This window comes from Elephas maximus, chromosome 7 (assembly GCF_024166365.1).
Source record: "Elephas maximus indicus isolate mEleMax1 chromosome 7, mEleMax1 primary haplotype, whole genome shotgun sequence".
Lineage (NCBI taxonomy): Eukaryota > Metazoa > Chordata > Mammalia > Proboscidea > Elephantidae > Elephas > Elephas maximus.
In genome coordinates this window covers 105,650,852-105,677,142 of record NC_064825.1, presented here as the reverse complement: position 1 = coordinate 105,677,142, position 26,291 = coordinate 105,650,852, and the positions used below count along the sequence as shown (strand labels likewise).

At 37.5% G+C, this 26,291-nt stretch overlaps 3 protein-coding genes across 3 annotated transcripts in view; all 3 read left to right on the top strand.

Annotated features, from left to right (window-relative positions):
* LOC126079341 (olfactory receptor 10AG1-like) overlaps positions 1–26,291 on the top strand; it is a 40,577-nt gene that overhangs the window by 3,622 nt on the left and 10,664 nt on the right. The gene's annotated exons all lie outside the window — the stretch shown is intronic.
* On the top strand, positions 3,146–4,087 carry LOC126079342 (olfactory receptor 10AG1-like). Its single transcript, XM_049890289.1, has one exon. The coding sequence runs from the start codon at positions 3,146–3,148 to the stop codon at positions 4,085–4,087; it is 942 nt and encodes a 313-aa protein (XP_049746246.1).
* Positions 14,842–16,894, top strand: LOC126080198 (olfactory receptor 10AG1-like). Its single transcript, XM_049891470.1, has 2 exons — positions 14,842–14,865; positions 15,890–16,894. The coding sequence occupies exons 1-2, from the start codon at positions 14,842–14,844 to the stop codon at positions 16,892–16,894; spliced, it is 1,029 nt and encodes a 342-aa protein (XP_049747427.1).

Here is a 26,291-nt window from a genome sequence, read left to right as displayed (position 1 = left end):
GTTGAAATCCACCAATTGCTCCTTGGCAACTCTGTGAGGAAGTTTCTACCCTGCCCTCTAGGGTCGCTATAGGAATCCACTAAACGGCAATGGGTTTTTTTTTTTTTTTTGGTTCTATGAGTCACCAATGTTTCTAATGGCTTCTAGAATTATGAATTCTTTCCAGAAGATTTTCGGTTTACTTTGCCTAGATCCATCAGAAGAATCACTGTCTATGGCAGCTATAGCCTTGTGAAACGTATCTCTTAAAAACTAAGACTTGAAATTTGAAATTACTACTTGATCCATGGGCTCCAGGATGGGTGTTGTGTTAGCAGGCATGAAAACATTAATCTCCTTGCACATCTCCGTCAGAGCTCTTGGGTGACCAGGTGCATTGTCAAATAGCAGTAATATTTTGAAAGGAATCATTTTTTTTCTGAGCAATAGGTCAATAACAGTGGTCTTAAAATATTCAGCAAACCATGTTGTAAACAGATGTGCTGTCATCCAGGTCTTGTTGTGCCATTTATACAGCACAGGCAAAGGAGATTTAGCATAATTCTTAAGGGTTTTTGGAATTGTAAATGAGCACTGGATTCAACTTAAAGTCACCAGCTTCATTATCCCCTAACAAGCGACTCAGCCTGCCATTTGAAGCTTTGAAGCCAGGCATTGACTTCTCCTCTCTCCCATCTAGCTGTGCAAGGCTTAGTTGGCATCTTCTTCCAACATAAAGCTGCTTTATCTGCATTAAATATCTGTTGTTTACTGTAGCCCCCTCGTCAATTGTCTTAGCTAGGTCTTCTGGATTGTTTCCTGCAGCTTCCACATCAACACTTTCTGCTCCACCTCGCATTTGTTTATGTTATGGAGAGAGCTTCTTCCTTCAACCTCATGATTGGACCTCTTCTAGCTTCAAACTTTACTTCTGCAGCTTTCTCACCTTTCTCAGCCTTCATAGAATTGAAGAAAGCTAGGGCCTTGGTCAGAAATAGACATTGGTTTAACAGAATATTGTAGCTGGTTTTATCTTCTTCCCAGGCCACTAAAATATTGTCCTTATCAGCAATAAGTCTGTTTTGCTTTCTTATTGTTCATGAGTTCACTGGAGGAGACATTTTTTAATTTCTTTCAAGAACTTGTCCAGCATTCACAAGTTGGCTGTTTGGTGCTAGAGACCTGGCTTTTGGCCTGTCTTAGCTTCCAACATACCTTCCTTACTAAGTTTATGCATTTCTAGCTTTTGATTTAAAGTGAGAGATGTGCAACTTTTCCTTTCACTTGAATGCTTTTAACAATGTACAGTTATTAATTGGCCAAATCTCAATATTGTCATTGTTAACAAACCCTGGAATGTATGTCTTTGTCCAGTGTGCTCAGACTTGCCAATTATCTGGACACTGGTCTTTGAGAAAGAGAAAGTAACTTTATGGCAATGCACAGAGCAAGGAGCCCAGAGGAATTTTCTCAGATCTGAACCCCCGAGTTGCAGGGAAGCAGGGCTTTTAAGTAATTTGCACAGCAAGATGATGGCTGCTCAGGCATACTGAAGAGGGAAAATTCTAGAAGGTATCCAGGAGACAGGAGATGATGTGGTTCTTATCAGAAGTTTTGCTTCAGAGTAGGTCTGGGTGGTAGTTTTCCTTCGGATTCATTCCTCCTGTTGCTGTGTCCTCTGTTGAGGTCAATTATGGTCACACCTGGCCCTTAGGCAGATGTGGGGAAGGCCAAATCTGGCTTGGGCTAGTTTTAGGACAAATGAAAATTTACTGGCATTTGTAGTGTCAGGTTACATCCTGTCTCAGGGTATAGGAAGTCTCCAGGAGCAGGAGATAGACAGAGTAATGGCTTGTCAGTGGAGAAGTCAGAACACATACAACATTTATCCATTAAGTTTGCCGTCTTGCAAGAGTGCAGTTCGTGGCACCCCAAAACAATTACTATAGTAACATTAAATATCACTGATTACAGATCTAATAATAATTTAAAAAGTTTGAACTATTGCAAGAATTACTCAAATGTGACACAGAGCCAGAAAGTGAACACATGCTGTTAGAAAAATGACTCTGTAGAGTTGCCGGATGCAGGGTTTCCACAAACCTCCAATTTGTAAAAAAAAAAAAAAAAAAGGACAATATCTGTGAAGTACAATAAAATGTGGGCCAATACAATGTGATATGCCTGTAAATCATGGAGGTAGGAGTCAAACTCAAGTCTATAAAAAAATAAAAATACATACTGAACTGCAGTCACAAAACCTATATGCGATTAGCTGAATTATCCACACTTAGTTTAGTAAGTCTCAGTATCCTTAAATCTAAAGAAAAGTGAGTTTAGAAACAATTACCTGAAGTGTTATTTTTTGAGGAACAGCAAAAATAAAGGCAGGTGCACACAGCACAATGAGTATAACGTAACAGCAAATATCTTTCCTCCTCCTGACCACACACATACGCACAGGTAACAAATACCCTCCATGCTCTCCCAGTTATCCCAGGGTGGCTACATTTATTATTCATGTCTTAATCAATTTTCCCAGGATAATTCACCTTAATAAAATCCTTTTATTTAACCACATAATATCATACAAAAAGATATTTATTTTATTTCCCTATGCAAAGTGAAATACTCTCACAACTTTCTTTCAAAACTATCTCGTATGAATTGTGTAATAGGAACCTATATGTTTAAAATCATCAAGTAATGGGAGAATGAAGTGTTGAAAGAGGCAGTTGAAAAAGTATGTTAGAAGACAGTTTATGATATAGTGGTTGAGAAGCTTGACTGAGAAAATGCATAGAGAAGTGCAATAGAATTCTCAAGACATGTAATCAATTTAAAGTGAGATTAGATGGCAAAGCTGAGAGTCCATTTCCACCAGTTGCCAATAGCTCCAGTGCCTCTGCCAAGTTAGGTATAGCTTAATCTATTCTGGGCTATGCTCCAAAACTATAGTGAAAAGATCTTAAAATAAATTTGAGGGGACTGTTTCCTGTGATTTAACAGGATGATGTGGGACATACATAAATAGCATCACTCTTAAAGTGCAAATAATTGCAGTGATCATAAAATCCAATCCTGACACCTCAATACAATTTAGAGAAGACGCAAAGAGATACAGGAAGGTAAAGGAAATGTACATGTGAATTTGCATTGTCCACAGATGAATCATCAAGAAAAACCTCCAGAATACAACCTAACAGAACTGATGGAATTTGTTCTCTTGGGCTTTGCTGATATGCCCCATCTCCAGTGGTTTCTTTTTGGATTATTTTTATTCATCTATATCATTATCCTGATGAGCAATGCCACTATATTTCTAATAACGAAAATGGATCCTGCTCTCCAGAGCCCTATGTATTTTTTCCTGGCAAACTTTTCCTTCTTGGAAATCTGCTATGTATCAGCTACTCTCCCCAGAATGCTGATGAATCTTGGGATGCAGAGAAGAACAATCTCCTTAGGTGGCTGTGCTACACAGATGTGCTTTGTCCTTATATTTGGAGGCACAGAGTGTTTACTCCTTGCATTGATGGCCTATGACCGTTACGTGGCCATTTGCAACCCTCTTCAGTATCCTCTACTCATGAACCACAGGGTCTGTATCCACTTGGTGACTGGTTCCTGGACCACTGGAATTCCCGTTATGATTGTGCAGACGTATCAGATTTTCTCTCTGCCTTTTTGTGGACCTAACCAAATTCACCACTTCTTCTGTGACATTTTCCCAATACTCAAACTGGCTTGTGGGGACACTTTTGTAAATGAGATGTTGGTCTACACAGTTGCTGTGTTATTTGGCATGGTTCCATTTCTGCTGATAGTTGGTTCCTACAGTAAAATCATGTCCATTATCCTGAAGTTGCCATCAGCCACAAGTCGAGCCAAAGCCTTCTCTACCTGCTCGTCTCATCTTATGGTTGTGGTGTTATTCTTTGGATCAGCCATTATTACATATTTAAGGCCCAACAACAGCCGCTCAGAGGGAACTGACAAAGTACTTTCTCTTTTCTACACTATCCTAACTCCTATGTTTAATCCCATGATATATAGTCTAAGGAACAAGGATGTCATAATAGCACTGAGAAAATTGCTATGTAAATAATTCACTTCATTAAAGAACATATTAAATGTATAAGAATTGCTTTCTTATATATTTTGTATCAAATTTCAACCGATGTACTATAAGTGTGTTATGGATTGAAATGTGTCAGGTCATCATTCTCAATATTGTTTGATTGTCCACCATTTTATTATATGAATTGGAATCCTCTAAAAGGCAACTGGTTTGGTGTGGTTATTTTCCTATGTGTTGTAAATCCTACCTCTGTGATGTTAATGAGACAGGATTAGAGGCAGTTATATAACAAGTCCCCCACGCATCTGTCGGTTTATTGTACTGTGGGGGATTGTGTGTTGTTATGATGTTGGCAGCTATGTCACCGGTATTCAAATACCAGCAGGATCATCCATGGTGAACAAGTTTCAGATGAGCTTCCAGACTAAGGCAGACCAGGAAGAAGGACTCAGTGGTCTACTTCTGGAAAGAATTAGCCACCAAGAAACTTATGAATAGCATCAGAACATTGTCTGATATAGTGCAGGAAGATGAGCCATTTCTCAAGCTGAAAGAACTGAAGAAAACATTCAAACCTCGAGTTGCAATACTGAAGAATTCTATGGGGAAATTATTAAACGATGCGGGAAGCATCAAAGGAAGATGGAAGGAATACACGGAGACACTATACCAAAAAGAATTGGTTGACTTTCAACCATTTCAGGAGGTAACATATGATCAGGAACCCATGGTACCGAAGGAAGAAGTCCAAGCTGCATGGAAGGTATTGGGGAAAAACAAAGCTCCAGGAATTGATGGAATACCAATAGAGCTGTTTAAACAAACAGATGCAGCACTGGAAGTGCTCATTCATATATACCAAGAAATTTAGAAGACAGCTACCTGGCCAACTGACTGGAAGAGATCCTTATTTATACCATTCCCAAGAAAGATGAGCCAATCGAATGCAGAAATTATGGAACAATATCATTAATATCACATGCAAGCAACATTTTGTTGAAGATCATTCAAAAATGGATGCAGCAGTGTATCGACAGGGAACTGCCAAAAATTCAAGCTGGATTCAGAAGAGAACTTGGTACCAGGGATATTATTGCTGATGTCAGATGGATCCAGGCTGAAAGCAGAGAATACCAGAAAGATGTTTACTGGTTTTTTATTGCCTATGCTAAGGCATTTGACTGTTTGGGTCATAGCAAATTATTAATAACATTGTGGAGTAGGGAAATTCCAGAACACTTAATTGTGCTCATGAGGAATCTGTACATGGATCAAGAGGCAGTAGTTCAAACAGAATGAGGTGATACTGCAGGGTTTAATGTCAGGAAAGGTGTGTATCAGGGTTATGTCTGTCAACATACCTATTCAATTTGTAAACTAAGCAAATAATCTGAGAAGCTGGACTATGTGAAGAGGAAAAACGCATCAGGTTTGGAGGAAGACTCATTAACAACCTGTGTTATGCAGATGACACAACCTTGCTTGCTGAAAGTGAAGAAGACTTGAACCACTTACTGATGAAGATCATAGACCACAGCCTTCAGTATGGATTAAACCTGAACATAAAGAAAACAAAAATCCTCACAACTGGACCAATAAGAAACATCATGATAAATGGAGAAAAGATTGAGGTTGTCAAGGATTTCATTTTACTTGGATCCACAGTCAACACTCACGCAATAGCAGTCAAAAAATCAAAAGGCACATTGCATTGGGCAAATCTGCTGCAAGAGATCTCTTTAAAGTGTTAAAAAGCAAAGATTTCAACTCGAGGACTAAGGTGTGCCTGGTCCAAGACATGGTGTTTTCAATCACCTCTTATGCATGTGAAAGCAGGACAATGAATAAGGAAGACCTAAGAAGAATTGACGCCTTTAAATTGTGGTGCTGGCAGAAAATGTGCATACCACAGAAACCCTGGTGCATAGTGGTTAAGTGCTACAGCTGCTAACCAAAGGGTCAGCAGTTCGAATCTGCCACGCACTCCTTGAAAACTCTATGGGGCAGTTCTACTCTGTACTATAGGGTTGCTGTGAGTCGGAATTGACTCGACAGCACTGGGTTTTGGTACTGGGTTAGACTGCCAAAAGAACAAACAGATCTTTCTTGGAAGAAGTACAACCAGAATGCCCCTTGGAAGCAAGGACAGCAAGACCCCTTCTCACATACTTTGAACATGTTGTCAGGAGAGATCAGTCTCTAGAGAAGGACATCATGCTTGTAAAGTAGAAGGTCAGTGAAAAAGAGGAAGACCTTCAGTGAGAAGAACTGACACAGTGGCTGCAAGAATGGTCTCAAGCATAGCAACTGTTGTGAGAATGATGCAGGCCTTGGCACTGTTTCATTCTTTTGCGCATAGTCACTATGAACAGGAACCAACTCGAGAGCGCCTAACGACAACAACGTGTAATGAGACAGGACACACTCTATAACATTAGGTTGTTTCTTGAGTGACTCTCATTTGAAATAAAAGAGAGAAGTGAGCAGAGAGACTGGGGGAACTCCTATCACTAAGAATGAAGCCTAGGAGGGGAGCATGTCCTTTGGACCCGAGATCCCTGTGCTGAGAAGCTCCTAGACCAGGGGAAGTTTGGTGACAACAACCTTCCCCAGAGCCAACAGAAAGAGAAAGCTTCTCCTGGAGCTGTCACCCTGAATTTGGACTTGCAGCCTGCTAAAATGTGAGAATAAATTTCTCTTTGTTAAGCTACACACTTGCAGTATTTCTGTTATAGCAGCATTAGATTACTAAATTGCTTTGCCTTTCCATACAGTGACAATCATTTACAAGTTAAAAATCACTTGTAATATTGTCAGAACTTTCTGCTGAAATTATGTAAGTAAAATATGTATCAGCAGATAGCAAATCATTCCATTAGTCATTTCATAATTTCATTGTGCAATGTCCTCCCTCAGTAAGAACTTTTGCTTGAGCTGATTTAATTTATTCAGTTGTAATGTACAATCTGTCATATCACTTATCCTAAACCATACCATTCATTTCCATGAGTGTCCATACAGCTGTGGCACTGATTTTAAAAACCAGGTCTACAATATGCCTTAATTAAAACTTTGCAGTGTTCCCTCAGTATCCATGGGGAATTGATTCCAGGACTCCCATGAATACTAAAATCTGTGGCTGCTCAAGTCTCTTATATAAAATGACACAATATTTGCATATAACCTATGCACAAACTCCTGTACACTTTTAGTCATCTCTTGTTGTTCTTGTTAGGTGCCATTGAGAGGGTTCCAACTCATACCAACCCCATGCACAACAGAATGAAACACTGCCTGGTCCTGGGCCATCATCACAATGGTTGCTATGCTTGAGCACATTGTCGCAGCCACTGTTTCAATCCATCTCATTGAGGGACTTCCTCTTTTTTGCTGACCCTCTATTGTACTAAGCATAATGTCCTTTTCCAAGGACTGATCCCTTCCAACATGTCCAAAGTATGTGAGATGAAATCTCGCCATCCTTGCTTCTAAGTAACATTCTGGTTGTATTTATTCCGAGACAGCTTTACTCATTCTTTTGACAGTCCACAGTATATTCAATATTCTTCACTAACATCACAATTCAAGGAATCAATTCTTCTTAGGCCTTCTTTATTCATTGTCCCAGCTTTCACATGCATATGAGGTGACTGAAAAGACCATGGCTTGGTTCAGGAGCACCTTAGCCCTCAAGGTGACATCTTTGTTTTTTAGCACTCTGAAGAGATTTTTGCAGCAGATTTGCCCAATGCAATGCATCTTTTGATTTCTTGACTGCTGCTTCCGTGGGCGTTGATTGTGGATTCAACTAAAATGAAATCCTTGACAACCTCAATCTTTTCTCCATTTATCATGGTGTTGCTTATTTGTTCAGTTGTGAGGGTTTTTGTTTTCTTTATGTTGAGGTTTAATCCATACTGAAGGCTGTGTGGTCTTTGGTCTTCATCAGTAAGTGCTTCAAGTCCTCTTCACTTTCAGCAAGCAAGATTGTATCATCTGCATATCAAAGGTTGTTAAATAGTCTTCCTCTAAATCCATACCCCGTTCTTCTTATAGTTCAGCTACTCGGATTATTTGTATCAATCATCTCTAGATTACTTATAATACCTAATACAATGTAAATACTATGTAAAGAGTTGTTAGAAAGTATTGGTAGGGAATAGTGACAAGACATGAAGCAAACAATGCTCAAACACATAGTGTTGGAGGGAGAGAGTGAGGATGTGAAGTATTTGGAGGCTACCGCTGAGGATGCCTACACATCATTTCATTTGTGAGGATTCCAGGTAGTGCTTGGCACAATAACAACAATAATATAACCTCCATGATAAACCTGGAGAGCCCTCTCTGAACAAGTAACATATGAGCTGAGCCTTAAACAATTAGAAGTAGCAACTCTCTGTTAAGAACATTCTAGGCAGATGAAAAAGCAACAGAAGACCCTTTAGGTTTACATTCTTAGAAGCCTAAAAAGCTGATTGATTGCCTGGGGAAAATACGTGTTAGCAGATGAGTTTGGATATAAAGATAGGGGTCAAGTTATATAGCAATCTTCAATTCCTGGGAAGAAATTTGAATTTTTTCAACTACTGTGGGAATCCATGAAAGTGCTTAAGATTTTCTGCAGAGGACACTTTGGCAGTTTAAATCCACCAGCACGTTCTTGGGAACTCTATGGGGCACTTCTATTCTGTCCTGTAGGGTCGCTGTAAGCCAGAATCAACTCAGCGACAATGGATTTGTTTTTAATTATCTTTTATTTTTAATAGAGAACACTTAAGAAATAATTAGAAATGCAAATGCCACAAAAACAGACTATAGAGTTTTGTGGTTGCGGTAATGAATCCTTCAAGTGTTTAAATCACTTAAAATTGTAAACCCAGCCTTGAAACAAGAAACAGATGGGACAGGAAGCACATTATGTAGCAGTCTACTGCATTCTATGATGGTATTGAATTATATATGTAAATATATAGTCACCCATCCGTATCTGCAGGAGTTTGGTTCCAGGACCCTATCTGACACCAAATTCCAAGGATGCTCGAGTTCATTCTATAAAATGGCATACTATTTGCGTATCATAAAGGCACATCCTCCCAAACACTTTAAATCATCTCTAGATTACTTACAATACCTAATACAATGTAAATGCAATGTAAATAGTTGTTATACATTACTGTATTGTTTAGGGAATAATGTCAAAACAAGAGATGAACAATGCTCAAACAACAAGTGCTGATGAGAGAAAGGATCTGTGAAACTCTGGGAGGGCTGATGAATCCAAGATCAGCAAGTATGTAGGCAGGCTGCTGGCCCAAGTGAAAAGAATTGTAGGTCAGATGTTAATGAGCCAAATGCTGGATTCAGGACAGAGCAAAAGCCAGCTAGCTTTAGCAGGAAGTCCACAGATATGGGATGGATGCATGCAAAACTCCTTTTTAACAGTTTGGCTACTCACAGCAAATTCCATCTCGGAGATAATCACAGTATAAGGATCTCATCATGAAAGGATTACACCATTATACAACCCCCAAACCACAGTATAACTGCCAAACCCCTGACAATCATGGCCCAGCCAAATTGTCACACAATCTTGAAGATCACACTACTAAGTGTCGCTCAGATTTTAAGTCTTGAAGGGGAATTATTTTATGACAATAATTTATGACAGACTACTGTCCTGGAATTATGTCTTTCATCTCACCTGGAATTATTTTAAAATCTTATTTTCTCTTAAGTGAAATTTAGTAGGATTCACACATTAAAAATTGGTTCGCAGAAGGAATAAAGTTGGGGAAAGATGGTAGAATGCTGCAAGGAAAAGAAAATGTCTCTGTGTTGGATTAATTTTGGGGGAAAAAACATATTTTTGAACGAGATTTACTATATCCAACAGCAAGTTCCTAGTTTGCCCAGGTCCTTTTGAAGAAATAATTTTTATATTATATGATATGTAGGTAAAAATATTCTTTGTTGTCAGAACATTTATTACAAATCTTACAGAGGTCAGCCTCTGAATTTGAATCAAGGCACCCATTTAAGAGGAGAAAATAACTTGAGAAAAATGGGACAGGACCTCAATGGGACAGAGGGCCCATATGAAGCAGCCACAATAGATAAGGTCAGAATTGGATTTGTGTCAGTTTTGTGTGGCCTCAAATGCATCGCTCTGTTAAGGGCAGTTCGGAACTCTATTCAAGCCTAAGATATAAGACTTTCTGCATACTCTATTCCATTGAGAGGCTACAGAGGAAGCATATTCTGAGTAAAGTGAGAGCTCTCTGGGAAAATAAATAAATAAGCCAAACCAGAGAGTGCCAAAGAGATTTGTTTAATTAGAAACTAATTGTCAGGTGGAAGAGATCCCAGGGGAGTAGAGGTAACTATTTTGTATTTAAAGAGCATTCCAGTATCAAACTGAACAGATTGTTTTAAAGGCAGATTGAATACCATTGATGAGACAAGCTGTGTCAGTCAAAGTAATTTAAATACTTAAGTGTGTAAACCCTCTCCTGTGCGGAAGAAACAAGATTATCGGAAAACAAACCAAAACCCATACCCACTCCAGTCTAGTTGATTCTGACTCAGCGGTACTACAGGGCAAAGTAGAACTGCTCCATCGGGTTTCCAAGCTATAAATGTTTAAGGAAGCCGACTGCCAGAACTTTCTCTATTGCAATAGCTGGCGGTTTCTGACTGCAGACCTTCTGGAGAGCAGCCAAGCACTTTAACCACTTTGCCACCAGGGCTCCTGCTATCCAAAATGAGAAAGGTAAATATGAAATGTTTTCTATCGATATTCTACTTTAGTCCATGATATTATTAAAATTAATATTTAACACAGAGTAGCAAATGTGCTATTTTATTAACGCAATGCCTTTATATTTCTCATATATTTAATATATAATTTACCTTAAACAATAATTTTAAGTAGTGATATTAAATTACTTGGCAACACTGAAAATTTGAAAAACTTCTATATTTTTGTAAGAATACTAAGTAATATTCTAGGAAACTTCATTTCTTGCAAAGACTTTGTAGCAAATAAGCATTATATTTATATATTTTAATTCTGGTGATACTTTAATAAAATGTCAATGTAAAAGAATCCATGAAATAAATTTACAAGCATTGAGAAACCCAGGAAACATTTATTATAAATAAATAAATAAAATACTAGTTTAAATGATTTATAAAAGAATAAACTTTTAAGCTCATATTGTTTTTTGAATTAATTTCAGGGTTTATGTTTGTAATTTATATTAAAAATACAAACATAGCTGAGGTCTAGGTAGTTTGGACACATTGACAGTGACTAATATCTAATAGCACCAGAATATCGTTAACCAAATCCAAACCCATTGCCTTTGAGTGGATTTCGACTCATAAGGACCATATAGACAGAATAGAACTTCCTCACAGACTTTGCAAGCTGTAAATCTTTACAGAAGCAGAATACTACATCTTCCTCCCACAGACCTTTTGGTTAGCAGCCAAGCGTTTAGCTACTGCACCACGACTCAGTGAGAATGTTGTTATGCATTCCTTAATCATCTGGAGTTTTTTCAGGGAATGGTTACTTAGATGTCAAATAAAAATATTATAACATTAAGTTTGATTTCCCTTAAGTAATAAGAACTTAAACATTTTCAGGAAAGAAGAATAATATAGTTTTGGGAGAACACACAGGGTAAATCTCTACTTTTTCTACCCTGTTCTCTTGAGAATAACATAAACAAATTTTATATATTTCATGTTATACATGGATAATTTCATCATGAAAAAGTTGAGTTGGTATAATTAGAAATACTACCTCAATTAGTACTCAAGGTCATAATATTCAATTAATAAGAATTATTTTTTATTAAATGCCATCATTCCTTAGGCAATACATAAAGATATGATTCTTTTGTTCCCTTGTGAGTCTTAATTCTTCACTCCCTTGTAAGAGTGATGCTTTCATCTTAAAAATGTCTATTCCTTTATTTGGAAATCCTGGTTGCATAGTGGTTAAGTGCTACAGCTGCTAACCAAACGGTTGGCAGTTTGAATCTGCCAGGTGCTCCTTGAAAACTTTATGGGGCAGTTCTACTCTGTCCTGTAGGGTTGCTATGAGTCAGAATCTACTCTATGGCAACTTTTTTTTTTTTTTCAGTTTTTATTTCCTTATCTCAGTTCACAATCAATCCTGAGTATCATATTAGGTGTACACCCATTTTCTAGAACCTGTATGGATTTCAAGTAGGAATTTAGTAACAGCTTTTACTTCTCAGATCATTTCGTATCAGTAAATACCACACAGATAATACAGGCATACTTGGACACATTGTGGGTTCAGTTCCAGACCACTACAATAAATCGAATAATGCGATAAAACAAGTCACACAACTTTTCTGGTTTCTCAGTGCATATAAAATTATGTTTACACTATACTGCACTCTATTAGTGTGCAATATCATTATGTCTAAAAAACATTATTAATTTAAAAAACACTTTATTGCTAACAAATGCTAATCATCATCTAAGCCTTCAGCTAGTTGTAATTCTTTTTGCTCGTGGAGGGTCTTGTCCTGATGTTGATGGCTGCTGACTGATCATGGTGGTGGTTGTTGGAAGTTGGCGTGGCTGTGGCAATTTCTTAAAATAAGCCAACAGTGAAGTTTGCCTCATCAATTGACTCTTCCTTTCATGAAAGATTTCTCCGTAGCGTGCAATGCTGTTTGGTAGCATTTTACCCACAGTAGAACTTCTTTCAAAAATGGAATCGGTTCTCTCAAACCCTGGCACCACTTCATTAACCAAGTTTATTTAATATTCTAAATCTTTTGACAATCTTCACAACATCTTCACCAGGAGTAGATTCCATCTCAGGAAACCACTGTCTTTGTTCATCACTAAGAAGTAGCTCCTCATCCTTCAAAGTTTTATTGTGAATTTGCAGCAATTCAGTCACGTGTTCAGGCTCCACGTCTAATTCTAGTTCTCTTGCTATTTCCACCACACCTTCAGTTTCTTCCTCCACTGAAGTTTTGAATTTCTCAAAATTGTCCATGAGCGTGAAATCAACTTCTTCCAAACTCCTGTTAATGTTGATATATTGACCTCCTCCCATGAATCACCAATGTTTCTAATGGCTTCTAGAATTATGAATTATTTCCTCAAGGTTTTCAGTTTACTTTGCCCAGATCAATCAGAGGAATCACCGTCTGTGGAAGCTATAACCTTATGAAATGTATCTCTTAAAAACTAAAACTTGAAAAGTGAAATTCCTTCTTGATCATGGGCTGGTAATGGATGTTGTATTAGCAGGCATGAAAACATTAATCTCCTTGCACATCTCCATCAGAGCTCTTGGGTAACCAGGTACATTGTCAAGGAGCGATAACACTTGGAAAGGAATCGTTTTTCTGAGCAATAGATCTATAACAGTGGTCTTCAAATATTCAGCACACCGTGTTGTAAACAGATGTCCTGTCATCTAGACCTTGTTGTTCCATTTATAGAACATAGGCAGAGTAGATTAGCATAATTCTTAAGGGTTCTGGGATTTCCGGAATGGTAAATGCTCACTGGCTTTAACCTAAAGCCACCAGCCGCATTAGCCCCTAACAGGAGAATCAGCCTGTCCTTTGAAGCTCTGAAGCCGGGCATTGACTTCTCCTCTGCAGCTACGGAAGTCCTAGTTGGCGTCTTCTTCCAGTGTGAGGCTGTCTTATCTGCACTGAAAACCAGTTTTCAGTGTACCACCTTCATCAACTCTCTTAGCTAACCCTTCTGGGGAAATCCTGGTGGTACAGTGGTCAGGAGCTACGGCTGCTAACCGAAAGGTCGGCAGTTGGAATCCACCAGGCTCTCCTTGGACACCAGAAGGGGCCGTCCTGCTCCATCCTGTAGGGTCTCTGTGGGTCAGAATCACCTTGAAGGAAGTGGGGTTTATTTTCAGACCCTTTGGATAAATTGCTGCAGCTTCTACATCAGCACTAGCTGCTTCACCTTGCATTTTGTTGTTGTTATGGAGCTGGCTTCTTTCCTTAAACCACTTGAACCAACCTCCGTTAGCTTCAAACATTTCTTCTGCAGCTTCCTTAACACTCATTCTTCATAGAACTGAGGATAGTTAGAGTCTTGCTCTGGATTAGGCTTTGGCTTACGTGAATGTTGTGGTTGGTTTTGTCTTCTAGTCACACCACAGAAACATGCTCTGTATCAACAGTAAGGATGTTTGCTTTCTTATCATTCTTGTGTTCCCTGGAGTAGCAGTTTTAATTTCCTTCAAGAACTTTTCCCGAACATTCACAACTTGGGTAACTGTTTGGTGCTAGAAGCCTAGCTTTAAGCCTATCTCAGCTTTTGACATACCTTCCACGCTAACTTTAATCATTTTTAGTTTTTGATTTAAAGTGAGAGATGTGCGACTCTTCCTTTTGCTCGAACACTTAGAGGCCATTGAGGGGTTATTAATTGGCCTAATTTCAATATTGTCATCTCTCAGTGAATAAGGAGGCCTGAAGAGAGGGAGAGAGATGGGGCAATGGGCAGTCAATGGAACAGTCAGGACAGAGACAATATTTATTGATTATGTTTGCCATCTGGCAGGGGTGAGGTCTGTGGCACCCCTAAAATAGTTACAATAGTAATTTCAAAGATCACTCATCACAGATCATCATAATAGATATAATAATAATGAAAAATGTAAAATATTGTGAGAATAAACCAAATGTGACACAGAGACAGGAAATGAGCACATGCTGATAGAAAAATGGCCCCAATAGAGTTACCGGATGCAGCGTTCCTACGAAACTTCAGTATGTGAAAAATGAAATGTCTGGTGACCACAATAAAATGAGGTATGCCTATAAATCATGGAGATAGGAGTCAATCTCAAGTCCATTAAAAAAAAAAATAGATACTGACTTGCAATCACAAAACCTTTGTGTAATTTGTCAAATCATCCACACTTAGTGAGTCTCTATATTCTTTATTCTGAAGAAAAGTGGGTTTAGAAACAATTATTTTTGAAGTGTTGTATTTTTGAGGAACAACAAAAATAAAGGTGGGTGCATACAGCCCAATGGGTACAACACAACACCTAATATCTTTCCTCCTTATGTCCCATACAAATACATACAGGTAACAAAATACCCTCCATGCTACCTTTGTTTTTCCAGGGTAACTACATATATTGTTCATATCTGAATCAATGTTCCCAGGTTAATTCTCTGAATAAAATTCTCTTATCTCACCCAATTGATATCCTACCAAGAGTTATTTGTTGTATTCCCCATGAAAATAAAATATTCTCACAATTTCCTTTCTAAACTATCTAAAATAGAGTGCATATTAGATAGTTTAGGAAGAAAATTGTGAGAATATTTTATTTTCATGGGGAATACAACAAATAACTCTTGGTAGGATATCAAAAGTCATCGAGTCATGGGAGAATGAACTGTCAAAAGAGACAGTTGAAGATGAATGTTAGAAGATAACTTATGACGTAGTGTTTGAGAGGTTTGATGAAAAAATGCATAGAGAAGTACAATAGGAGTGTCAAGATGTGTAATTAATTTAAAGTGAGATTAGACGACAAAGCTGAGTGTCCATCTCCAGCAGTTGCCAATTGCTGCAGTGTCTGTGTTGAGTCAGGTATAGCTTGATCTATCCTGGGCTGTGCTTGGAAAGTATAGTAAAATGATCTTAAAACAAATGTGAGGAGACTGTTCACTGTGATTTAACAGGAGGATGTGGGACATACATAAATAGTATCATTCTTAAAGTGCAAATAATTGCAGTGATCATTAAATCCAACCCGAGCAGCTCAATACAATTTAGAGAAGACACAAAGAGATACAGGAAGGTAAAGGAAATCCACATATAAATGTACCTTTCCCACAGATGGATCACCAAGGAAAACCGCTAGAAGAAAATCTAACTGAACTGATGGAATTTGTTCTTTTGGGCTTTGCTGACATACCTCATATCCAGTGGTTTCTTTTTGGATTATTTTTAATTATCTATATCATTATCCTGATGAGCAATGGTACCATATTTCTAATAACGAAAATGGATCCTGCTCTCCAGAGCCCTATGTATTTTTTCCTAGCAAATTTTTCCTTCTTGGAAATCTGCTATGTATCAGCTACTCTCCCCAGAATGCTGATGAATCTTGGGACTCAGAGAAGAAGAATTTCCTCAGTTGGCTGTGCTACACAGATGTGCTTTGTCCTTATGTTTGGAGCCACAGAGTGTTTGCTCCTGGCAGTGATGGCTTATGACCGCTATGTGGCCATTTGTAACCCTCTGCACTATCCTCTAGTCATGAACCACAGGGTCTGTATCCAGTTGGTCACTGGCTCCTGGACCATTGGAATCCCAGCTCAAATAGGGCAGACGTATCAGGTTTTCTCTCTGCCTTTTTGTGGACCTAACCAAATTCACCACTTCTTCTGTGATATTCTCCCAATACTCAAGCTGGCTTGTGGGGACACCTTTGTAAATGAGATGTTGGTCTACACAGTTGCTGTGTTATTTGTCATAGTTCCATTTCTATTGATACTTGGCTCCTACAGTAAAATCATCTCCATCATCCTGAAGTTGCCATCAGCCACAAGTCAAGCTAAAGTGTTCTCCACCTGCTCGTCTCATCTTATGGTTGTGGTGTTATTCTTTGGATCAGCCATTATTATGTACTTAAGACCCAACACCAGACATTCAGAGGGAACTGACAAGATACTTTCTCTTTTCTACACTATCCTAACTCCTCTGTTTAATCCCATGATATATAGTTTAAGGAACAAAGATGTCAAGATGGCACTGAAAAAATTGCTATGTAAATAATTCACTTCAGTAAAGAATGAGTTAAATGTATAAGAATTGCTTTCTCACATATTTTTCATTAAATTCCAATGTAGGTATACCTTTAACTATACCTTGTCTTTCCATACAGGGACAATTACTTCCAAATTAAAAATTACATTTATTATTGTCAGACCTTTAAATAAGTAATATATTCAGTTAGATAAGTAATATATGTGTAAGCTGATAGCAAACCATTCCATTAGTAATTCTATATTTCATTGTGCAGTTTTCTTCCTCAGTAAGAACTTTTATAGGGGCTGATTTAATTTAGCCAAATGCAATTTATAATCTGTTATATCACTTATTGAAATGCATTTAATTCATTTCCATGAGAGCCCATATAGTTATGATACTCATTTGAAAAACCAGGTTGTTAATATGCTTTAATTAAAGCTATAGAGTGATCCCTTGCTATCCACTGGGGATTGGTTCCAGGATCCCCTGGAACACCAAAATCTGCTGGTACTCAAGTCCATTTTATAAAATGGCTTAGTATTTGCAGGTAACCTATGCTCAACCTTCCGTTTACTTTAAATAATCTCCAGATTACTGTGAATAATTAATACAATGTAAATGCTGTATAAATAGGTATTATACAGTATTGTAGTGTTTAGGGAATAATGGCAAGACATGAGACCTCCGACAAGGAGTGCTGGACAGAGACTGAGGGTCCTTGAAATGGTGGGAAGCTACAGTAGGGTATGCCTATACATCTTTTCATTCATGTGGATTCAGCATAGTGCTGGATGTGGGGCAAATTCAAGTTTTGCTTTTGGAACTTTCTTCCCTCCCCTGCCCCACGCATATTTTCATTCTGTGGTTGGTTGAATTGGCAGAAGCAGATCCTGTGTTTCGTGGATTGAACTATGTGCCCCAAAATGTCCATCAGCTGGGCTAAGTCATGATTCCCTTGTATGATAGTATGATTGTTTACCATTTTACCATCTGATGTGATTTTCCTAAGTGTTGTAAATCCTATCATTATGATGTAGTACGATGGATTAGCAGCAGTTATATTGATGAGGTCTACAAGATTAGGTAGTGTCTTAAGCCAGTCTCTTTTGAGGTATAAATAAGAGAAGTGAACAGACAGACTGGGGACCTCACACCACCAAGAAAACAGCTCCAGGAGCAAAGCGCCTCCTTTGGAACTAAGGTTCCTACAATGAGATTCTCCCAGACCAAGGGAAGACTGATGCATCAGAAGAACCTTCTTCCAGAGCCAAAAGAGAGGGAAAGCCTTCCCCTGGAGGTGACACCCTGAATTTGGACTTGTAGCATAGTAGACTGAGAGAATAAATTTATGTCTGGTAAAGCCATCTCCTTGTGGTATTTCTGTTATAGTAGCACTAGATGACTAGGACACTGTGGATATAGAGGGTTGACTGTATACATTTTGGCCTTACAATGACTTTCTGGAGAAAAAATTCCTTAGAGGGAACAGAACACCTTTCCGTGGGGATGTGTTTTATAAATTATGATGGTATATCAATGCCATTGCACATTAGACATGATTTATGTGCACATCAGATTAAAGATTTCTGTATAGTAAAATCCTATGGTTTGTTAAAATATATATTATTGTTATAATGTGTACATATATTTAGAAAATCATAGTTATTCACAAGTTTCCATCTTTGCTTTGTTTTGCTTTTTAGTTTTCTGGAGATGACAGGAGGGATGAGAAAATTGTAAGAGAGGGAACTCATTTTAAAAAAGATAGGTATCTGCTATAAAATAATAAATATCACACACATACGTTGTACACAGAATACACACACATAGAGACACACATTGAACATGATGAATGGAAGTATTTCATCAAATGTTAATTATGAATATTCCAGAGTAAGTGTTCTATTATTTTTCTTTAGTTTTCCTGAATTTTTGGTGTTTATTACAATGAACCTGCATTATCCATGTAATCAAGAAAGTGGAACACTAAATCTGTATTCACATGGATAATAAAATGACAGCAGTTAGTTACTTGTGCTGTTTCCCTACTTCTGTTTTGTAATTGGCCTTATTCCGTTTCAGTATTTTAAGCTTATCTAATGAATCTTTCCTATATGAAGCCAAAAGATCCAAAACAAAACAAAAAAACTATGTCCTGTCACCAGGCGGACAGTTTAAAAAGAATGTGCTGAAGCTTTCATCCGCTTTTAAAGTTTTTGCCCAGAAGTAAAAGGAGTCAGTTATGTCCACATTTACATGGGCTAAGCTAGCTCTAGCGGGGAGGGAGGTGCAGGACTACTCCCTGCTCAGAACAAAATAGAGAGAATATGTAACATCTCTGATGACAAACTCAAGAGGAAAACAATCTACCCTGACCAAAGGGAAAGAAATTAATCACCAATATTCTCCAATAATATGCCCATCAAATACTATAAAAAATCTAATGGGAATTATTAGAGACAAGAGAAGTATAAAAGAAATGAGAATACAATTAAAAAAAAATAATAATTCCTTGAAAATTTCCGAGCAGAAACTGGGTCAGTCCTGAATCTATGAGAAGTGGAATGTGGTGAGAGAGAAACTGGGAAGTCCCTTCATTCTCACTGGCTCATATGGGGGAGAAAGTTTGGGAGATGAGGCCCTTTACCAAGAATGATGTAGCTCTCCAGGGATTGGTCCTTCCTGATAACATGTCCAAGGGAAGCAAGACAAAATCTTGCCATTTTCATTTCTAAGGTGCATCCTGGCTGTATTTACTCCAAGACAGGTTTATTTGTTCTTCTCCCAATCCATGGTATATTCAGTATTATTCACTAACACCACAATTCTTTTGTGTCAATTCTTCGGATTTCCTTTTTCATTGTTCAGTTTTCGTGTGACCCTGTATGACAGAGAAGAACTGTCCCATAAGTTTTCCGGGGCTGTAATCTTTACAGGAGCAGAGATGCTATTCTCCCACAGAGACGCTGGTGAGTTTGAATCCACTACCTGACAGTTAGCAGCCAAGTACTTAACTGTTGTGCTACCAGGGCTCGTTAGAATATGTATAGAAGTTCTAAAACTCAATAATAAGAACAACAACAATAAAAAAAAAATTAATATTGGCAAAGGTTTGAACAGACACTTCTTAAGGAACATATACAGATGAAAATAAGGCCATGAATGATAATGGCATTAGTTTTCGATTAAGGAAAAGAAAAGAAAAAATGAAATAACATACCACTAGACACTAACTAGGAAACTTTGGTGGCGTAGTGGTTAAGTGCTATGGCTGCTAACCAAACGGTCAGCAGTTCGAATCTGCCAGGTGCTCCTTGGAAACTCTATGGGGCAGTTCTACTCTGTCCTATAGGGTCGCTATGAGTTGGAATCGACTCGACGGCACTGGGTGGTTTTTAGACACTAACTAAGGTTCCTAGGTGGTACAAATGGTTTACATTTGACTATTAACCTAAAGATTTTCAGTTCAATCTGGTGCCATGTGCCATTTCTGCCGCTTCTTGACAAGCTGTGCAGTGACGCTCAGCTGGGGACCTGCATATGGTGGGCTCCCTTAGGGCATTCTTTTCTTCTTCTTTTTTTTTCTAGTTTCTTGTCTTTCTCTACCTTCCTTCCTTGCCCTTCTCCTGAACACCTACCTGATGCTGTTTGACATCTCTGCTCCTTGACAGGCTGTGCAGTATTGCTCAGCTGGGGACCCGCTTCTGGTGGGCTCTGCAGAGGCATTTTTTCTTCTTTTTTTTTTTTTCTCGGTTTCTTATCTCTCTCTAGCTTCCTTCTTTTCCTTCCTCCCAACCACCTGACATCTTTTTTTTCTCAGTTTCTTGTCTCTCTCTACATTCCTTCCATTCTTTTTTCCTGACCACCTGACCGCACGTGCCTTTCTCTCTCTCTTTTTTAAATCTAGAATATTGTGGATACTACAATCAGTAATTATTTGACTTTACCCAGTTACATAAAACTCACAGGATGTTCAAGTATTGCACGGATTGTTGTTCCTGCCACAGTTCTGTCACCTTTAGGACCTTCTCCACAAATAACACCCTTATGATATGATTTAAAATGATTTTCTACTTCTTTGTGAGTTAATATCTATTGACTTTAAAATTGTTGTTCTTCTCAGATACCTTTGAGTCGATTCCTACTCATAGTGACCCAGTGTACGACAGAAACAAACAGCGTCCTGCCCTGCACAATTCTCACAATCGTGCTATGTTTGAGCCCCTTATTGCAGTCACTGTGTGTCAATCCTCGCTAGTTGAGATTCTTCCTCTTTTTCCCTGTTCCTCTCCTTTTGTCAAGCATGGTATCCTTCTCCAGGGACTGGTCCTTCCTGATAACATTTTCAAAGAACATGAGACATATTCTTGCCATCCTCACTTCTAAGGAACATTTTGGCTGTACTTCTTCCAAGACAGATTTTTCATTCTTCTGGTATATTTATGTAAATTCAGTATTATTTGCCAACACCATAATTCAAAGGCATCAATTCTTTTTTGATCTTCATTATTCATTGTTCAGCTTTTGTGTGCATGAGGTGATTGAAAATACCATGACTTGGGTCAGGCACATCTTAGTTCCTCAAAATGACATCTTTGCTTTTTAATACTTTAACAACGTCTTTTCCAGCACATTTGCCCAAAGTATAATGTCGTTTGATTTCTTTGCTGCTGGTTCCATGGGTGTTGATTGTGGATACAAGTAAAATGAAATCCTTGACAACTTCAATATATTCTCTATTTATCATCATATTGGTTATTGGTCCAGTTGTGAATATTTTTGTCTTCATTATGTTGAGGGGTAATCCATACTGAAAGCAGGAGTCTTTGATCTTCATCAGTAAGTGCTTCAAGTCCTCTTCTCTTTCTGCAGGCAAAATTGTGTCATCTGCATATCTCAGGTTGTTGATGAATCTTCCTCCAATCCTGATGCCAGGTTCTTCTTCATATAGTCCAGTTTCTCAGATTATTTGCTCAGCATACAGATTGAATAAGTACAGTGAAAGGATACAATACTGACACACACATTTCCTGATTTTAAACCACAGAATACCCCCTTGTTCTGTTTGAATGACTGCTTCTTCTCCTAAGTACAGGTTCCAGATGAGTGTAATTAAGTATTCCAGAATTTTCATTCATCACAATGTTAGCCATAATTTGTTATGATCCACACAGTCAAATGTTTTTTCATGGTCAATAAAACACAGGTAAACATCTTTCAGGTACTGTCTGCTTTCAGCCAAAATCCATCTGACATCAGCAATGATATCCCTCATTTCAATTCCTGTTCTGAATCCTGCTTGAATTTCTGTCAGTTCCTTATCAATGTACTGCTACCACCACTTTCAAATTATCTTTAGCAAAATTTTACTTGCATGTGATATGAATGATATTGTTTGATAATTTCTGCATTCTCTTGGATCACTTTTCATTGGAATGGGCACAAATATGGATCTCTTCCAATCAGTTGGCCTGGTAGTTATCTTCCAAATTCCTTGGCATGGACCAGTGAGTGCTTCCAAAATTGAATTTATTTGTTGAAACATCTCATTTGGCATTCTGTCAATTCCTGCAGCCCTGTTTGTTGCCATTGCCTTCAGGACAGCTGGACTTCTTCCTTCAGTATCATTGGTTCTTGATCATTTTCTACCTGCTGAAATGGCTGAACACTGACCATTTCTTTTTAATACATTGACTCTGTTTATTCCTTCCATCTTCTTTTGATGCTTCCTGAGTTGTTCAATATTTTGTCCATAGAATTCTTCAATATTGCGACTCAAGCTTTGAATTTTTTCTTCAGTTCTTTCAGCTTGAGAAACACCAAATGTGCCTTTTCTTCTTCTTTTCTAACTCTAGGTTTTTACACATTTCATTGCATTATTTTGTCTTCTCAAGGCACCATCTGAAATCTTTGTTTAGCTCTTTTAATTCATCATTTTTTCCATTAACTTTAACTGCTCTACGATCAAGAGCCAATTTGAGAATCTCTCCTGACATCCATTTTGGTATTTTCTTTCCTTCCTGTCTTTTTAATGATCTTTGCTTTCTTCACATATGATGTCCTTGATGTTATCCCACAGCTAGTCTAGTCTTCTGTCACTAGTGTTGAATGTATCAAATCTATTCTTGAGATGGTCTCTAAATTCAGGTGGGATATTCTCACGGTCATATTTTCACTCTTGTGGACTTGTTCTATTTTTTTTTCAACTTCAACTTGAGTTTGATTATGAGCAATTGATGGTTTGTTCCACAGCTGTACTCTGGCCTTGTTCTGACTGAAGATATTGAGCTTCTTCATCATCTCTTCCCACAGACATAGTCATTTTGATTCCTGTGTATTCCATTCAGTAAGAACCATGTGTAAGGTTGCCATTTATGATGTTGAAAAAAGGTATTTGTAGTGAATAGGTTATTGGTCTATCAAAATTCTATCACACAAGCTACAGCATCATTGCTATCACCAAGGTCATATTTTCCAACTACCAATCCTTTTTCTTTGTTTCCAACTTTCTCATTCCAATTATCAGTAATTACCAATGCATCTTCATTGTAAGTTTGATCATTTTTAGACTGCAGAAGTTGGCAAAGTCTTGAATTTCTTCAACTTTGGCCTTAGTGGTTGACAGGTAAATTTGAATAAGAGTCATATTAACTGGTCCTTCTTATAGGTATATGGATATTATGCTATCACTGACAGCCTTGTACTTCAGGACAGATCTTGAAATGTTCACTTTAAAGATGAATGTGACACCATGTCTCTTGAATTTGTCATTCTTGTCATAGTAGACCATATAATTGCCCATTTCAAAATAGTCACGACCAGTTCGTTTCAACTCAGTAATGCCTAGGATATCAATTTTTATGCATTCCATTTCTTTTTTGTCCACTTGCAACTTTCCAGATTCATACTGCATACATTCTGCATTCCGATTTTAAAAGATGTTTGCAGTTGTTTCTTTTCAGTTTGAATAGTGCTACATCAGCAAATGAAGGTACCAAGAGCTTTATTCCATCCATATCATTAAGGTTGACTCTACTTTGAGCAGACAGCCCTTCCCCAGTCATATTTTGAGTGCCTTCTAACCTGAGGGACTCATCTTCTGGCACTATATGAGACAATGCTTAATTGCTATTCATAAGGTTTTCACTGGCCAATTTTTTTAGAAGTAGATCACCAGGTCGTTCTTAGTCAGTCTTAGTCTAGAAGCTCTGCTGAAACCTGTCCACCATGGGTGACACTGTTGGTATTTGAAATACCAGTGGCATAGCTTCCAGTGTCACAACAACACAAAAGCCACCACAGGATGACAAACTGACAGATGAGTGGTGACAGAAACTGTCCAATCTTAGATAAAATGGGTGTTTGTTGAATAAGTGATTAAAGGAGAGGATGGATAAATGCATATCACTATGCCCTTCTTCAAATGCTTTGAAAAATCAAGAAATTTTAGAACATTAATGACCATTGAGAGAATATTTATTTAATCTGCCTAGCATCCATGTGGAATTACTCCAATCTTGCTCCTCCAAAAAATATGTACATTCACTTAGCCCTCTCCCTGGTAAGTTTCTGCCAGAGCACATGATTCAACAGAAAAAATTCCATTTGTCTCAACCAGTTTACTTTGCAGAGGTTTCTACATTCTTTTTTAGCAATATGGTCTATAATTTGCTTATGCCTATTTCATGTCTTGCATGCCTGCACTCTAAACAGCAACTCCTATATTATTTCAGATTAAAAAAAAAAAAAAAAGATCAATGAGATAAAAAGGGGAAGAAAAAGTTGAAGGTTATTTCATGATTCCCCTAAGTCCACACCGTTGTGTTTACATTATCGTGTCTAATCCTTGCCACCTGTAGCCCTTTCTAAAGTGTTTGAAATTAACCCTTTAAACTAACATTATCAAGAAAAGTCAGCATCTGTCAACACGGTCATTAATGCCCAACCCCCCAATTCCAGATTCTCAAATCAACAACTCACATAAAGAGATTATTCAGGTCATTTCTCCCTAAAAACTTTTGTTGGCAGTTCTTGTGATTATTATGTCATTGTCTAGTTTTAGTTATGATTGTACCATGTGTAAAAAATACAATTTTAGTTCCTCTTTTATGTTTATATTTCTACATCATAAAGCCCTTTACTTTTTCTATCATCTGACATGATGTCCTACTTTCATGGATTTACTTTTTTTGTTTATGGTAGTAAACATGTGTATATTCCTTCTTATTTAATATTTTATATGTTATAAGAATTTGATAATACATATTTATAATGAACATGATAGTGATGATAATGATGAAGATTATGAGAGTGATGGTGGTGGTGCTGGTATTTTTCTTTTCTGAAATTTAGGAAAGCAGGAATCACAATGTCATGGGACAGTGATGTCTCAAAAGTTCAGATAACCGATTTTTATTCTTTCCTTTACCAAAATCTTGAGCAAGTCAGTTCACGATCTTTCCCATCACTTTCACAATTAATAAAATGGTAATAATGATAATACGTCCTAACAACTCACAGAATTATTAAGAATCTCAAATATCTGCCTAGGATGGGAAAGCATTCGGAAGAATTTAAAACATACCAAAATTGGTATGTTGGCTTTATCTGCATAAAATGTATGGTGAAATTACTAGCTTTCTATATTTTATATTCAACTTCTTGAGGGTATTTGTTCCAATTTTTTTTTTTTTTTTGAGGGATGGAACATTCCACAATTTTAATTAATTTTTTTTTTTTTAGAGAAGAAAATCTACTTGCTTGAATGTTGGAATTATTTTCCTTCAGAAATGTAATAAATTATTTTTTCTAAAATGTGTTGCTCATATATTAGCCCACTGAACAGATATTATAAAAGACAGTTAAACCTTACTTAATACTCAAAGAAGACATTAAATTACCATTATATTATTTACTTAGGACCAATCAACAATTACAGGATTATGGCTTCTTTTACACTTGTACAAAATTTGTTCAGAGCTTTGCATTTATTTTTTTCTTCTGTTTCTCTACTCCCTATCTTTTCCAACATGTTAATTACCGCTGAGGTAACTTTTAGAACTTATTTTCTTGACAAAATTACTTATATGATATCTATTATCAGGTAACATAATTGAAGTTGACTAGAAAATAAAATCTGATGACATACTTTATAACAATAGGCATTTCATTTTGTGTATAATTTGTGATCTGTACGTGAATGCCAGAGCTCCATACTTTTCTTGAGCAGAGATCAATTATTTATTCTATTTTTTTTCTTGTTGTTTATATTGTCCCCATTTTCTGAGTAGTGGCATTTATTAAGCTCTGGCCACTGAATGTAAGAGGTATCTAACATATGATTTGATGAACCATTTGCTGAAGATTTACACTGTCTTTTTATCATAATAGGGGTATTCATTCATAAAAACCTCAAGAAGAT